The sequence below is a fragment of the Rhineura floridana genome, chromosome 10 (assembly GCF_030035675.1).
Source record: "Rhineura floridana isolate rRhiFlo1 chromosome 10, rRhiFlo1.hap2, whole genome shotgun sequence".
Taxonomy (NCBI): Eukaryota; Metazoa; Chordata; class Lepidosauria; order Squamata; family Rhineuridae; genus Rhineura; species Rhineura floridana.
In genome coordinates this window covers 19,022,186-19,037,558 of record NC_084489.1, presented here as the reverse complement: position 1 = coordinate 19,037,558, position 15,373 = coordinate 19,022,186, and the positions used below count along the sequence as shown (strand labels likewise).

The 15,373-nt window shown below is 41.2% G+C and overlaps 1 protein-coding gene across 6 annotated transcripts in view; it reads right to left on the bottom strand.

The window, feature by feature from the left end:
- MYRIP (myosin VIIA and Rab interacting protein) overlaps positions 1-15,373 on the bottom strand; it is a 377,908-nt gene that overhangs the window by 24,456 nt on the left and 338,079 nt on the right. For 5 of the 6 annotated variants that reach the window (XM_061587554.1, XM_061587553.1, XM_061587558.1 and 2 more), the window contains 2 exons: positions 10,936-11,175; positions 2,730-2,792 (listed from right to left, as the gene is read on the bottom strand). In XM_061587554.1, the coding sequence (XP_061443538.1) occupies positions 2,730-2,792; positions 10,936-11,175 (303 nt within the window). The remainder of the gene's footprint in view (positions 1-2,729; positions 2,793-10,935; positions 11,176-15,373) is intronic. The other variant, XM_061587556.1, reaches the window with a different exon arrangement.

The following is a 15,373-nucleotide window of genomic DNA, read 5'->3' as shown; positions in this document are numbered from 1 at the left end:
TATTTATTTTAAAAGATTGTTGTTGTTGTTGTTGTCGTCATTAGAATTTATTACCCGCCCTTCACCCAGAGTCCCAGGACGAGTTACAACAACCTTAAAATACAGTTTTAAAACAATTAAAAACAATCGGAATCACAAATTTGGATGGAACCTAAAATATATATATCTCAGGTGTCCAAAGCCAGGGTAAAGAGGTGTGTCTTCAGCATTCATCTAAAGCTGTATAATGAGGTTGCCAGATGCACCTTGGTGGAGAGGAGTTCCACAACTTAGGGGCTGACATAGAGAATGTACTCTCCCATGCCACCACCTCCCATGCCACCACCCGAGCTTCTGAGGGTGGTAGAACTATCAGAAGGGCCCCCTCTGCTGATCTCAATACCTAGGAGGGTATGCAAGGAAGGAGGCGATCTTTCAGATATTGGGGACTAAATTGTTGAGAGCACCTTGAATTGGGCCTGAAAATGAACTGGCAACCAATGCAGCTCTCTATAACAGGGGTTATTAGAGATCTAAAGGGAACCCCAGCTGCATTTTACCAGTTGATGTTTCGGAGTTGTCTTCAAGGGCAGCCCCACGCACAGCGCATTGCAATAATCCAGTCTGGAAGTTACGAGAGCATGGAGTACTGCGGCCAAGTCATCTTTGTCCAAAAGTGGGCAAAGCTGGTGAACCAGCTAGGCTGGAAAAAGGCACTCCTAGGCAGTGAGGCCACCTGAGCCTCCAGTGACAATGCTGGATCCAGGAGTACCTCCAGGCTGTGGACCTGCTCTTTCCAGGGGATAGCAACCCCATTCAGAACAGACCATCTCCCACCTCCCGGACATGAGAACTCTGGATACATAACACCTCTGTCTTTTCAGGATTCAACCTCAATTTATTAGCTCACATCCAGCCCATCACTGCCTCCAAGCACAGGTCCAGCACCTCGACTGCATCTCCTTATTCAGATGGAGCGGAGAGATAGAGTTGGATGTCACCTGTATATTGATGACACCTCACTCCACATCTCCTGATGACAGCTCCCGGCAGCTTCATATAGATGTTAAATAGCATGGGGGACAAGATGGAAGCCTGCAGAACACCACAAGAGAGCTCCCATGGTGCCGAACAATAGCCTCCCATAATGGCCCCGGAGGCATGAGCAGAACCACTGAAGGACAGTTCCCCCAACCCCCATCTCCCTGAGATGCTCCAAAAGGATACTGTGATCAACAGTATCAAAAAACTGCTGAGAGATTGAGGGGAATGAGCAGGATAGCACTCCCCCTATCTCTCTTCTGACAGATGTCATCAACCAGGGTGACCAAGACAGTTTCAGTGCTGTGGGCCTGAAGCCAGACTGGAATGGATCCAAGTAATCAGTTTCCTCCAAGCATGCTTGAAGCTGTACTGCCACCACCTTCTTGAGCACCTTGCCCAAAAAGGGGATATTTGCCACTGAGTGATAGTTGTTTCACACTTCTGGGTCCAGGGAGGTCATCTTAGAGAGGGACCACACCACTGCCTCCTTCTAGGCAGATAGCACCACCCCCTGCTCCAGTGAAGCATTAATTGTTCGTTGGACCCACCCAGTCAACCCCCTACAGCTAGCTCTAAGAAGCCAAGATGGCAAGGGTCAATGGGGCAGGTGGCTGGCCGCACTGCTTCAAGCATTTTTTTTCACATCCCCGGGTTGCAACAACTGAAACTGATCCAGTACAGATGAAACAGATAGTGCTCTGGGTGCCTCCATTTGACTTGCTCTGTGGCATCCAACTCTGTCTGAATCTGAATGATTTTGTCCCAGAAGTGCCTTGCAAAGTTGTTACAGCAGACCTCTGAAGGAAAAGCCAATTCACCCACTTTTCCTTCAACCTGAAGTTCAAGATAGCTTAGAGAACTTAAAAACCCAATCCAAAACTAAGGGTCAAACAAAATGAAAACACATAGAAAGTGGGCACAATCCAGCTAATGTGAGAGCAGCAAGCAATGGACATAGTTGCAAGTGACTTTTGCTGGATTGTGCCTGTACACATCTAGAAGAGTCATACATCAGTGGCAGAGCACATGCTTTGCATGCAGAAGGTCCCAGGTTCTATCCCTGGTTTTCTCTCTCTTTGTACAAAAGGATCAAGTTACCGGTGACAAAAAAGACCTCTGTCTGGACACTCCCTGCCAGTCAGAGTAGGCAGTGCTGAACTAGACGGACATATAGTCTGGCCTGGCATAAGGCAGCTTCCTATGCCTATATTTCCGTGTGTCTAAATGGTGTTTTCCAAACTTCTGACAGGAGAGGCACACTTTTTCTGAATTGTAGCCACACTTCACTCTTACAGCCGAAGAGGAGCAAGAATGGCCTGCCCTCAGAGGAGCCCACCATTGTCACCGACAGGGAAGAGGCAAGGCAGGCCTAAGACATTTTGCTGCCTAAAGCAAAGGAGACGATGGTCACCCAGGTGAGGGGAGAAATTTGGCTCATGGCTTATGATTAGGACAAACAAAGGGCCTGAGTGTCAGTACTACACAGAGCAAAAGTTTGATTTCCATGTTCTTGTTTTCTTTTGCTACATCAGGTTTTAGTTGAATGGTGAGCAAATGGAAACAGAAATTAAGCGGTAACTTAAAATGGATTATTAACATTACTTTTGATCATAGCCAAACCCTGCAGACCTCAGAATATGAGCAAATGCAAAAAACAGTTATATTAGATGAAGATCACTAGCACAGATAAAATGTTCCAGTCTCACCTGCTGAAGTGCTGAGGTTAAAAACTGAAGTTTAAGATGAAGATCAAAAGCTTTTTGTTTTTCCTAGGTAGTTGGAAAACAGTTTAGGAAAGAAGAGGAGAGAGAGAGAGAGAGAGAGAGAGAGAGAGAGAGAGAGAGAGAGAGAGAGAGAGAGTAATTATATGGTAATGGACACAACTCACTGAGAAAGAGTTATGGAATGAAGGGAAGACAGAAGACAAAGATAAAAATGTGTAATAATCTGAAACTTCAGCTAAAGGTTACAGTCATGCACTCAACTGTGCATAAGTGAGAACCCTTTCTTACACACACACACACACACACACACACACACACGTATGTATGTATGTATGTATGTATGTATGTATGGGAGCTGTTTCCCCATGGAGTTATCCTATACTGTTGAGGAGTATGTGTATATCCTAACTATGAGGGCAGGAGGTAATTGAGTGGGCAGGACTGCCAACAGGATTTCTTGGGTTGGTACACTGAACATAGATTGGGCTTCCTGCATTGCCACTCACCACCCACCTCAAGGCATTCTAATAGCAAGAACTGCTGCTTATGTATATATATAACCAATATGAACTGTTATTTTTAATCCACTGTCTTGATTTAACATGTATTTGTTTAACCGATTTTTAACCTGCCTTTCAGAGTTCCTGCTCACACAAGGCACATTACAACAGTTTCAAATAGTTCAAAACCCATATATAATTATTAAATAACATTTAAACACTTAAAATAACATTAAAAAGATAGGAGCAGCTAAAAAAAACTTGTGCAACTTGACCAAACCAACTCTCAGCTTAACCTACCTCACATGGTTATTGCAAAGATAAAAAGGGGTGAGAGGACCCAGGGACAGAAGTGAGGTGCAAATATATCATGTCATGTTCACAAACCAAGCAGTGAGGGGGAAAACATTCACAAAGGCAGCCCACCCCAATTACTTTAATTGCAACATTCCACAGTCCTGGTGTTTTACTCAGAAGTTGTGTGAGGCCAGCAAGCTGATCTAGCAGTGCAACAGCAGCAGGAATCCCTCAAGTTCAAAGCCCCACTCACTTGACAGTTGTGCAAGGCAAGCAAGGTGCAAGGTAGGTCAGTCACTTGTAGGAAGAGCTCAGAACAGCCCCTCACCCCGAGATTGAGACCCAGCCCACTCTCACTCCCTCTGGAGTGGCAGGCTGGTAGTAGCTGAGATGGCAGCGCTGGGGTGGGGTGAGAGAGTCCCTCTTCCTCATTCCTCTGCTTGGCCTCATTGCTGCTGGGGCGCAAGGCAAGGGTTGGAAACCTGCCGTTGCTGCTGGAACAGCTAGCTTGCCTCATGCAACTTCCAGCCTGGTCCTCTTTCTTTCTCTCTCCCCCTCCCTCCCTCCCTCCTCATTAACTAAAAAACTGGAAGAGCCGGGACTTGGGAGCAGCAGGGTAGCTCATTTCACAGGTTTATATCTTTTTTCCTAGACCATGACATACAAACTTACTTTAAAAAAAATGAAAACGAAGAGTCTAGGCCCCCTGCTGGCCCTGGGCCCACTTGGAATGGACCTTTTTTACCTGTCTGTCAGCTGCCCTGTGTGTGGGTTTTTCCCACCTGATTGTTACCCTCTCTCACATCGTCACTTGCTGCCTCTATTATGGAGATAAAGGGAATTAAAATGGAAGGTCATTTAAAGAGCTCATCTGTAGTATGAAATACTTAATCATTCATTAACATAGCTAATTAAATTTTATTATAGATTAATTGTCTACTCTCAACCAACCGATCAAATAATTACCAGATTAACTTTTATTCAAGCTCTATGAAGGCATCTTTTTGAAGTTTCTGAAGCAAAAGAAAAGTTTCTCTTAAATGCAAGGTGTAATAATCAAAAACTACTATTCATTGTGAGAAGGAAAGACCATCTTGCCTAAGCTACTTTGAGGTGCTCTCAGGAGACACAAGGGAAGTTTGAGGATGTGTGATGGAAGGCAGGCAGGTAAAATAAATTATTTCACCAAGCAGCAGTGCAAGTTTAATGGGAAGAGTGAGCAAGCAGAGGGGGGCACCCTGACTTGGCTGGAACTCCCTTCCCCCATGACACACGACCCAGGGAAGCTGGGGTGCCGTGACAGCAAGCACCTTTTTAGTTAATTTTTTTTCTGCATGGTTTTTGCTTTTCTAGTTCTTATCTTTTTATTGTGATTGGCTTGTTCTTTGATTATAGTTATACTGTTTTTGCTGTGTTGTTTTATCTTAAGATATTGAAAGTTGCCTTGAGTGGGTATTTGGCCTAGAAAGGTAGCATATACATTTTAATATAAATAAATTAAATTAATACTTAAAATCCACAGTAGTTCCAGCCTGAAAGGCAAACTTTGTGTTAGTTTTGTAAACAAGCCAGGAAGAAAAATATTTAATTTTCTTTTTTAATAAAGTCTGGAGCCGGAAAGACAAAGCAGATCCATCTGTGTGGCCTGCACAATGACAGGCCACCTATGAGCCATCATCAGTTCCAGGGTTATTGCTTGTTATCAGTCTTGGTGATTATTTAGAGACTAAGTTTTAATTGGCAATTGAATGCTGTTTGCTTATTCACACCAAATGATTTATCAAAGCTTGAACTTCTTTTTTTAATTAATTTTTATTCAAATTTTCAAAAACAAAAAAACAACACAAAACAAAAACAATTATACCAAAAAAATAAAATGTTGACTTCCGATTTGTCGCAGATCAACCATAGGTCTACAATATATAACAATCCTATCTCTAAAATTATATTACAAAATCACTTTCCTCCAGTAGTTATCTTAATTAATAATCAAATCTCATAAACATTACTTTATTCTTTCCACAAAAAGTCCAAAAGAGATTTCAATTCCTTGAGAGATATATCTTTTAATTTTTCTCCAAATAAACATGTCGCTTAATCCATCTTGATTCAAATCTATTAGGTCCAGTAATTTCAATAGCTATTCCTCCATTATCTATATTAATTCCATCTTCCATCTTCAATAATCCTGTTAAATCCAGTAATTTCAGTAGCCATTCTTCCATTATCAGTATCCCATAATAATCTTGTTGTCATAGCCATAATCCAAATAAACATATCGATTAATCCATCTCGTCGAATCTATTAGGTCCAATAATTTCCATAACCATTCTTCCATTATCAATATTAAGAACATAAGAACATAAGAAGAGCCTGCTGGATCAGGCCAGTGGCCCATCTAGTCCAGCATCCTGTTCTCACAGTGGCCAACCAGGTGCCTGGGGGAAGCCCGCAAGCAGGACCCGAGTGCAAGAACACTCTCCCCTCCTGAGGCTTCCGGCAACTGGTTTTCAGAAGCATGCTGCCTCTGACTAGGGTGGCAGAGCACAGCCATCATGGCTAGTAGCCATCGATAGCCCTGTCCTCCATGAATTTGTCTAATCTTCTTTTAAAGCCATCCAAGCTGGTGGCCATTACTGCATCTTGTGGAAGCAAATTCCATAGTTTAACTATGCGCTGAGTAAAGAAGTACTTCCTTTTGTCTGTCCTGAATCTTCCAACATTCAGCTTCTTTGAATGTCCACGAGTTCTAGTATTATGAGAGAGGGAGAAGAACTTTTCTCTATCCACTTTCTCAATGACATGCATAATTTTATACACTTCTATCATGTCTCCTCTGACCCGCCTTTTCTCTAAACTAAAAAGCCCCAAATGCTGCAACCTTTCCTCGTAAGGGAGTCGCTCCATCCCCTTGATCATTCTGGTTGCCCTCTTCTGAACCTTTTCCAACTCTAGAATATCCATTCTGAGATGAGGCGACCAGAACTGTACACAGTATTCCAAATGCGGCCGCACCATAGATTTATACAACGGCATTATGATATCGGCTGTTTTATTTTCAATACCTTTCCTAATTATTGCTAGCATGGAATTTGCCTTTTTCACAGCTGCCACACACTGGGTCGACATTTTCATCGTGCTGTCCACCACAACCCCGAGGTCTCTCTCCTGGTCGGTCACTGCCAGTTCAGACCCCATGAGCATATATGTGAAATTAAGATTTTTTGCTCCAATATGCATAATTTTACACTTGTTTATATTGAATTGCATTTGCCATTTTTCCGCCCATTCACTCAGTTTGGAGAGGTCTTTTTGGAGCTCTTCGCAATCCCTTTTTGTTTTAACAACCCTGAACAATTTAGTGTCGTCAGCAAACTTGGCCACTTCACTGCTCACTCCTAATTCTAGGTCATTAATGAACAAGTTGAAAAGTACAGGTCCCAATACCGATCCTTGAGGGACTCCACTTTCTACAGCCCTCCATTGGGAGAACTGTCCGTTTATTCCTACTCTCTGCTTTCTGCTTCTTAACCAATTTCTTATCCACAAGAGGACCTCTCCTCTTATTCCATGACTGCTAAGCTTCCTCAGAAGCCTTTGGTGAGGTACCTTGTCAAACGCTTTTTGAAAGTCTAAGTACACTATGTCCACAGGATCACCTCGATCTATATGCTTGTTGACACTCTCAAAGAATTCTAATAGGTTACTGAAACAGGACTTTCCCTTGCAGAAGCCATGCTGGCTCTGCTTCAGCAAGGCTTGTTCTTCTATGTGCTTAGTTAATCTAGCTTTAATAATACTTTCTACCAGTTTTCCAGGGACAGAAGTTAAGCTAACTGGCCTGTAATTTCCGGGATCCCCTCTGGATCCCTTTTTGAAGATTGGCGTTACATTTGCCACTTTCCAGTCCTCAGGCACGGAGGAGGACCCGAGGGACAAGTTACATATTTTAGTTAGCAGATCAGCAATTTCACCTTTGAGTTCTTTGAGAACTCTCGGGTGGATGCCATCCAGGCCCGGTGATTTGTCACCATTAATTCCATCTTCCATCTTCAATAGTCCTGTTAAATCCAGTGGTTTCAGTATCCACTCATCCATTATCAGTATCTCATGATGATCTTGCTGTCATAGCCATAGTCATATAACAAGAGTCTGATGGGAATTTCCCCCATCACAAATATGTCCTTGCCATCAATTCTGAATATGTTGCTGAAATATTGTTGTAAAGTCACTTCTCTGCTCTTCTTTTTTACAAAATGCACTGGCTCATCTCTTAAGAGTTTTTCCATTGTCACATATTTGTAATGAATTCCATAGATTTTTTCTATGTCAAGCTCCATCACATCATTCCAGTCAAGAAAATTATCCAAGACGTTGATAACTTTATCACTAATATCTTCATTAGTTTCTTCAGAGACAATGTTGAATTCCAAACAGTAAACTTTATTTCTAACATCCGTAAACTCCAGATCTTTTTCCAATTCCTCATTTGTTCCAGTCTCCATGGCTTGTATCTTCCCTTTAATTTTTCTTTTCTCATCTCTAATCCCATCAAAATCCTCTTTCACAGAATCCCCTATTTTTTTAAACTCCTGCATCATTTTGCTAAGTTCAATTTTCATCTCCTGTCTGCCCTGTCTCAGGGTTTGTTTCATTATCTCAATCTCACTCATTATTTTCTGAAACATAATTTCTTCCATGGTCTCAGTCACTTTCCTGGTTGTCATTCTTAAAACCACAAAAACAAAAAAATTATTTCAGCCACAATTGGGTTAATGTTTCAGGCTTACAGACATCAATACAGCCTGTCTTATCTCTTATATATTCAGGAAAACAAAACAAGTTTAGTTCCCAGCTTCAAGCAGTTAGTGGCGTCATGAGTAAGCAGATTCATCAAAATGAAATAGACAAAAAAAAAATAGTTCCAGACATGATACTCCAAAGTTCATAAATCAAATTTGTTTATTTTTTTCCCCTCCTCGAAATAAAAATCCCTCTTCCATTAATATCTTTAGAATGCACTTCCAGGCCCGCTTTTTGCAATAAAAACAAAGATAAGCTTTTTTTGATTTCTTTCCTCCTTAGTTTCGTGAGTGAAAGAGAAATTTTTTAACTCAACCAGTTCTTTATAGCTGATTCATTGACAAATCTCTTTTTGGTGCAACAATTTAAACCAAGTAAAAAAAAATGGAAAGAAGGATGCTTGCCTGTTAGTTCGTTTTTCTTTGAAGAAAAGATAAACGTGTCGCTTAATCAGCAAGAGCTAAGTTTTATGGATGTGTTGGGTTGTATCCAATACTAGTCTTTCTCAATGAAATTAGTGAAAGTCCATTAACTTTAATGGGTCTACTGAGTAGGGCTAGCATTGGACACAATCTGTTGTGCTCCCTCTCTCTCTTACAATACTTTTCTAATATATTTGTGTCATGTCTTTTCAATTGTAAACTTTCAAGCAGACACTGTCTTGTTTTTAATCTGCTTACAGCACCTAGTACATTTTAGGCACTTTACAGGCAGTAAATCATCATCATCTGCATCAGACAAAAGAAAGACCACAAAATAAATATATATATGGCTAATTATTTGAAATGTCTGATTGCTAGTTCCTGTTGTAAGTCTTCTTGACTTGCTGCTTAAATTAAATATAATAAGCAAATCTTAATTCATTCAGTAGAGCGTAGTAGATAATACACTAAACTTGTCAAAATGTAATTGCTGAACACAGAATCAGCAAGATTTAGAACAGAAAGACATACAAGAACAGGTTAAAAATGGTTCAGAGTCTCCATAGACCAAACTATAACTTGTATCCAGTTGGTGTCCCTCTGCTGATGGAAGACTCTTTCTTCGGTAGAGGGACACCCACAGAGTGGTTTGGAAAAAGTGAATGGAGAATATTAGTTACTTTTCTGCACAATACTAAAAAGTTATTCAACGAGATTAATATGCATCAAGTTTAAAATGTATAAAATGGGGCTTTTCCCTGCAGTTTACAATAGATTTCTATAATGGACTGCCACAAGGCCTGAGACACTTAATAACAGCACTCCAAAAATGGTGGGGGCATATAAACACTTGCAGAACAGACATCTGAACACTATACTAATGGAAGATCTGTGCCTTATTTGGTTCCCATTCTTTTATACATAACCTTTGAAGCTTCAAGAATAATTGTAAAAACATACTGTGGTACCCAGATTGTTGAACTAAACCAATGATGCTTTCTAAAAAGAACTTTTAAAATAAAGCTTTAAGACAGGTTTCTATCTAAAAGAATTAACAACATGCATGAATTTCAACACAAATATTCCCAATCTCCTTGCTGAGTTGAAGAACATGTTATATCATCAGATGTCATCAAAAAAAGTGACAGTCGCCCACCCATAACATGCTACAAGTAATCACCCTATGGATCAGTAGCATAACAACGTAAATCTCCATGCTGACACATACTGTAAGGACATTAGTCACATTGTGATTACATGTAGATGGCTAGCATGAGGATGCTGGCAAATCACAACTAGACTGGTGGTATACCAGGGGCAGCTTCCACTTCCAGAACTTGCAGCCTGTCCGTTTCCCCAGAAACATATCAGTCTGTGTTTCCTGCTTACATCCAGTATAAACACAAGACCATTGCAACTTCCTTATCTTATGGCTCTTTTAAAACTGCAATTGTCGACCATGCCAATATTCAGGGCCAGAGCCAGAGGGGTAGGCAGGTTGGGCCCTGGCCAAGGGCCCTTGTGGCTCAGAGGTCCCCTGGAGGGCCCCTCCTTAGGGTGGGAGGGTGGTGCTCCCATTCCATGATCTGCAGCAGTGTCAGGTCCTGCAACCCAACCTGCCATGGATTGCGGAGAAGGAGTTTCCAGGCACCCCCACCATACAGACAGCACAGGCTTCAATAAGCCCACACCCCACCTACCTCTCCCATCAGTGTGAATGCTGTGTGCACTGTGCACACATGCCTGCCATCACCCACAATGGCAGCGGGGGTTTCTCTAAGGGGCTGATGCCCCTGCTACCATCTTGGTTGATGGCAGGCATGTGCGCTATGCATGGGCATCATTCACACAACATGAGAGGCATGAGACTCATGCCACCTGTATCATGGGGTGTTGAGCAACAACGCCGTGGGCCCATGGCAGGCTGGTGCCCAAGGGCCCAGTCATGCCTGGTGCCAGCCCTGCCAATATTATTTTATGCCATCCATTGCCTAAAACCATTTTCAAGGCTCACAATATCTACCATTTTTCTCAAAGTGTATTATGAGTTATGGCCACTCCGACATTACCATTTCAGACATGGGGGTGACTTGTTGGGAACCCAGTGTGGAAAATTGCTCTCAAACATGGGATTTGCCAACCATTCAGCCACCAGGCACTACCTACCTTCTTTAACTCCTCCTGAATGCAGTTGCCATTGTCTTCTGAAGATAAGCATGATTTCTGGGTCTCAGATTCTGTTTTTGATTCTGACAACTGTTCCTCTGAAGACGTTTCCGTGTCATCACTCATTTTTGCAACCAGTTCATATAATCTTGATTTCAGCTTTTCTTCCATAGGGTCTGCCTTTGTTCGATGGTGTTGATCTTCACTGATGATGTCAGGTTCTGATAAATCATCAGATGCCTTAAAGATTTTTTAAAAAAATAGGACAAAGCAAATACATCTCAAAGAAAAGAAAACCAAAGTTGCATATACAAAAGCTGTTTACACTGCAGGAGATCTATAAACGTATCACTTTGAGTGCAACATAATTACATAAGGAGAAATAAGTTTCCATTTCTGAACAGCATGTGCTCAGTACAAATCTATTCTCTAGACAATAACAACCCTCAACTCCACATTTGATCTTGCATCATAGCTTTTAAGCTCTATGTGATATCTTAAATATCCAATTTTCATGACAGAACAGCAAAATTATTGTTTTAACTGTAGTTGTATTCTTCTCTGAGACATGCTGAATGCATTTTGTACAATGCATAATCAGTTAGATACCTGTAAGGTTCTGGATGACAAACATTTCCTTAGTGTGTGTATTCCTGCTTTTTCAAAATATAATTTAAAGCAGCTTTCAACAAGTTAACAGGGAAAACAAGGGCAAGAGAGGGTTTGTTTGGACTGTTGGGGAAATGGGATATTTCCAGTGGTCAGCCACTAAATCAAATTATTCTGAAATTGTGATCCATTTTCCAAAAATGACAAGTATTGCTGTGTGGACTGCAGTTGTGCTAATGACACAGAAACGTATTAAATAGCACCTTTTGACATCAGCACAAGGAGTGTCGCCAGTTCCTATTTGTGTCATTTTGAATGCTCTGCACTTTCAGAAAACCCTTTCACCTTTCTTTTCTTCTTTGGAGACTTATGCTCCTTTTCTTAGAGACAGAATGCTGCATTCCCCATTATATGAATGTTAAAAACAATCTATCTCCTGCAGTAAAGCTGCTCCCTTCCACTGCATGTGTGCATGGGGAGGTATAGATCTATTGAAACTGGATATGGCTTTTGCAATTATAATGCAAAGACAGCAAGAATGAACACTCTCTACAGTGGACATAAGTTGAAAACGGCCTCAGAGACTATGTGAATTTCCCTTCATATGAAATGTAAACTTCTAGAGGGGACAATGGTTCCACTTTTGTATGGAAAGGAGGCATGGAGGGTGCCACTGCAGGGAATGGAAGGATTTGCAAAAATGAGAGGAAAAATAAAGTAGTTGCAGAATGGAGCCTGGAGTAAGAAAAGGAATTGTAGGTCTCTGGATACTGAGGCAAACAAAAAAGCTGCAGGAGATGATTTAAGGAGATCAGATAAAGGGCATTTACAGACAACCTGTTTATTGAGCATTCATCCTGATTTGTTTGAGGGGAGATTAGATTCTTGGGGGACTCCACTTTCTACATCCCTCCACTGGGAGAACAGTCCTTTTATTCCTATTCTCTGCTTTCTCTTTCTAAGCCAGTTCCTGGTCCACAAAGGACCTCTCCTCTTATTCCATGACTGCTAAGCTTACTCAGGAGTTTTTGGTGAGGTACTTTGTCAAAAGCTTTTGGAAAGTCCAAGTACACTATGTCCACTGGGTCACATCTATCTATATGCTTGTTGACACTCACAAAGAACTCTAGTAGGTTAGTGAGAAAGGACTTACCCTTGTAGAAGCCATGCTGGTTCTGCTTCAGCACGGCTCGCTCTTCTATAAAGCATCAACACATCTCGCTCTTGGTTATTTTATCTTTAACAATACTTTCTACTCGTTTTCCCGGCCTGTAATTTCCAGGATCCCCCCAGATCCCTTTGGAAAGATTGGTATTACACTGGTCACCTTCCAGTCCTCAGGTATTGTGGCAGATGTGAGGAACAAGTTACATATTTTTGTTAGAAGATCAGCAACCTCACATTGAGTTCCTTGGGAACTCTCAGGTGCATGCCATCTAGACCCAGCAATCTGTCAGTTTTTATTTTGTCTATTAAGCCTGGAACTTCATCTCTCATCACCACTATTTGCCTCAGTTCCTCAGACTCCTTTCCTGCAAAAGTTAGTTCAGGAATAGGGATCTGCCCTATATTCTCCACTGTGAAGAATAGAGTTCATTTAGCTTCTCTGCAATCTCCTTATCCTGCTTTAGCACACCTTTGATTCCCTTGCCATCCAAGGGTCCAACCACCTCCTTAGACAGTCCCTTGCTTTGAATGTATTTAAAGAATGTTTTGTTGTTGGTTTTTATGTTTTTAGCAATATGCTCCTCAAATTCTTTTTTAGCATCCCTTATTGTACCCGGCATACACTGGGGGGGTAAAGAAAGGCCGGGGACGGAACTGGTAATCCCACCCCATATATACGGTCTGCCTAGTAAACATCGCAAGACGTCACCCTAAGAGTCGGAAATGACTCGCACTATAAGTGCGGGGACACCTTTACCTTTTTATTGTATTCTTGCATTTCTTTTGCCAGAGTGTGTTACTTTTTTATTCTCATTTGGACAAAACTTCTGTTTCTTTTTGAAGGAAGCCTTCTTGCCTCTAATGCCTTATTTGACTCTTCTTGTTAACCACGCTGGCATCCCTTGTCCTGGTGGTACCTTTCCTGATCTGAGGTATACACTCAGGTTGAGCTTCTAATGTTGTGTTTTTAAATCACTCCCAAGTGATTTGACCCTCTTGACTTTGCCGTTCAAATTCCTTTTTACCAATCTCATTTTTGGAAAGTTGTTGGCCATTTAAAGAGGATTCATTTGTTTTCAGGGAGGTTATACTTATTTATTTTATTGATTAGATTTATATCCCACCCTTCCTTCCAGTAGAAGCCACAACTAAAACCAAGGGCTATCCCATGCTTTTCAGTACATTTTCTGGTCGCTTTCCTTATCACAAATAATTTGATCTTTGGGGGAAGCGGCTTTGTTATGCAAGAGCTGCAAATAGAGGTGTGAAGCCCTGGAACAATTCAAAATTGGAGGGAAAATGCCCCATTCCTGATTTTTTTCAATTTTTTCCCTGTGCCTTCACATCTCTAGCTTAAAATCAACTATAATTATGCAACCTGAAATTCCCAGTATGTGACTGAATCCCACCCAAAGATAGCAACAGTCACAAAGTGCCCAAAGGCCCCCTAGCTCCAGGTTCTCTTGAGTTGCACTTCCATACAAAAAAGAACATGTGAGAGAAATGAAAAGTTATGATCCAAATAATGAAAAACATGAAGACTTAATCAAGTCATGCAATAATGAGATCTATTCATAGCAACTGTGATTGCTACTGTGAGGTTTCATCTGCACATTGAAGTATTTAAACTAAGTCATCTAATCTGATTTTCTTTAATCTGCCTTAAATCCAGTAAGTGAAAAGCAACACCCATTCCCAGTGGTACCTGCTAAACTGTTTTCTGCATAAAAAAATTCAGACTGTTTTTCTAAACTTCTCATGTCTGCCATTCAAATGCAATACCAAGCATGACAAAATGTGCATTTGATTTAAAAATGGCTCTTGTCCTTTTTATCCTGCATGAACAACCTTTGGGTATTTAACACAACAGGGCAAGAGATGCTAGCAGCTCTTTTTGCCTTGTGCATCACAGCATCCCAAGCATGAAGTGAAATAAGCTCTGAGTTGGTTTGCCCTGCAGTTTCTATTATGATTTTCTCTGCGGTATACTAGCCACGAGCACCACCTAGTGGAAGCCGGGAAATCAAATTCTTGTCTCTTAACTGTAGCAATTTTACTTATTTTCCAGTGTGTGAAATAACTGATAAGCAGAGATTGGAAAAGTTACTTTTTTGAATTACAACTCCCATCAGCCCCAGCCAGCATGGCCACTGGATTGGGCTGATGGGAGTTGTAGTTCAAAAAAGTAACTTTTCCAAGCTCTCCTGATAAGGCCATTAGTTCAACATTGTTTCTTACTAAGAAGAGTCTGATTAAAATATAAAAACCTTTTATGAATAATAGAAGAATGGACCAAAACTTTGTTTTGGTGCCTAGAATGCAGAATAGCTATAATATTCTCAGATATGAAGTCTGTGTCCCTACTAAGCTTGCCTGTGGCTGGCTCACTCATTTGAATATATTAGATCAGCTCTGGTGTTAGGAGAGGGCCAAAGGTGTTTGGTCAAAGGGCCAAAGAGATGTGATATGTGTATTTGCATTTAATGGGCAGGTTTTTAAAATGCAAATTGCATCAACTGGAGTGGCTGATAATTATCAGCATTACAGCAGGTGGGGAAGCAAATGCCAGCTTCAGAGGAAGGAATTTCCTCAGGACCACAACAGGGGATGAAAGGTCTAAATATCATCATGTGATTCTAATCTTTATTAGCCCCCACCCACC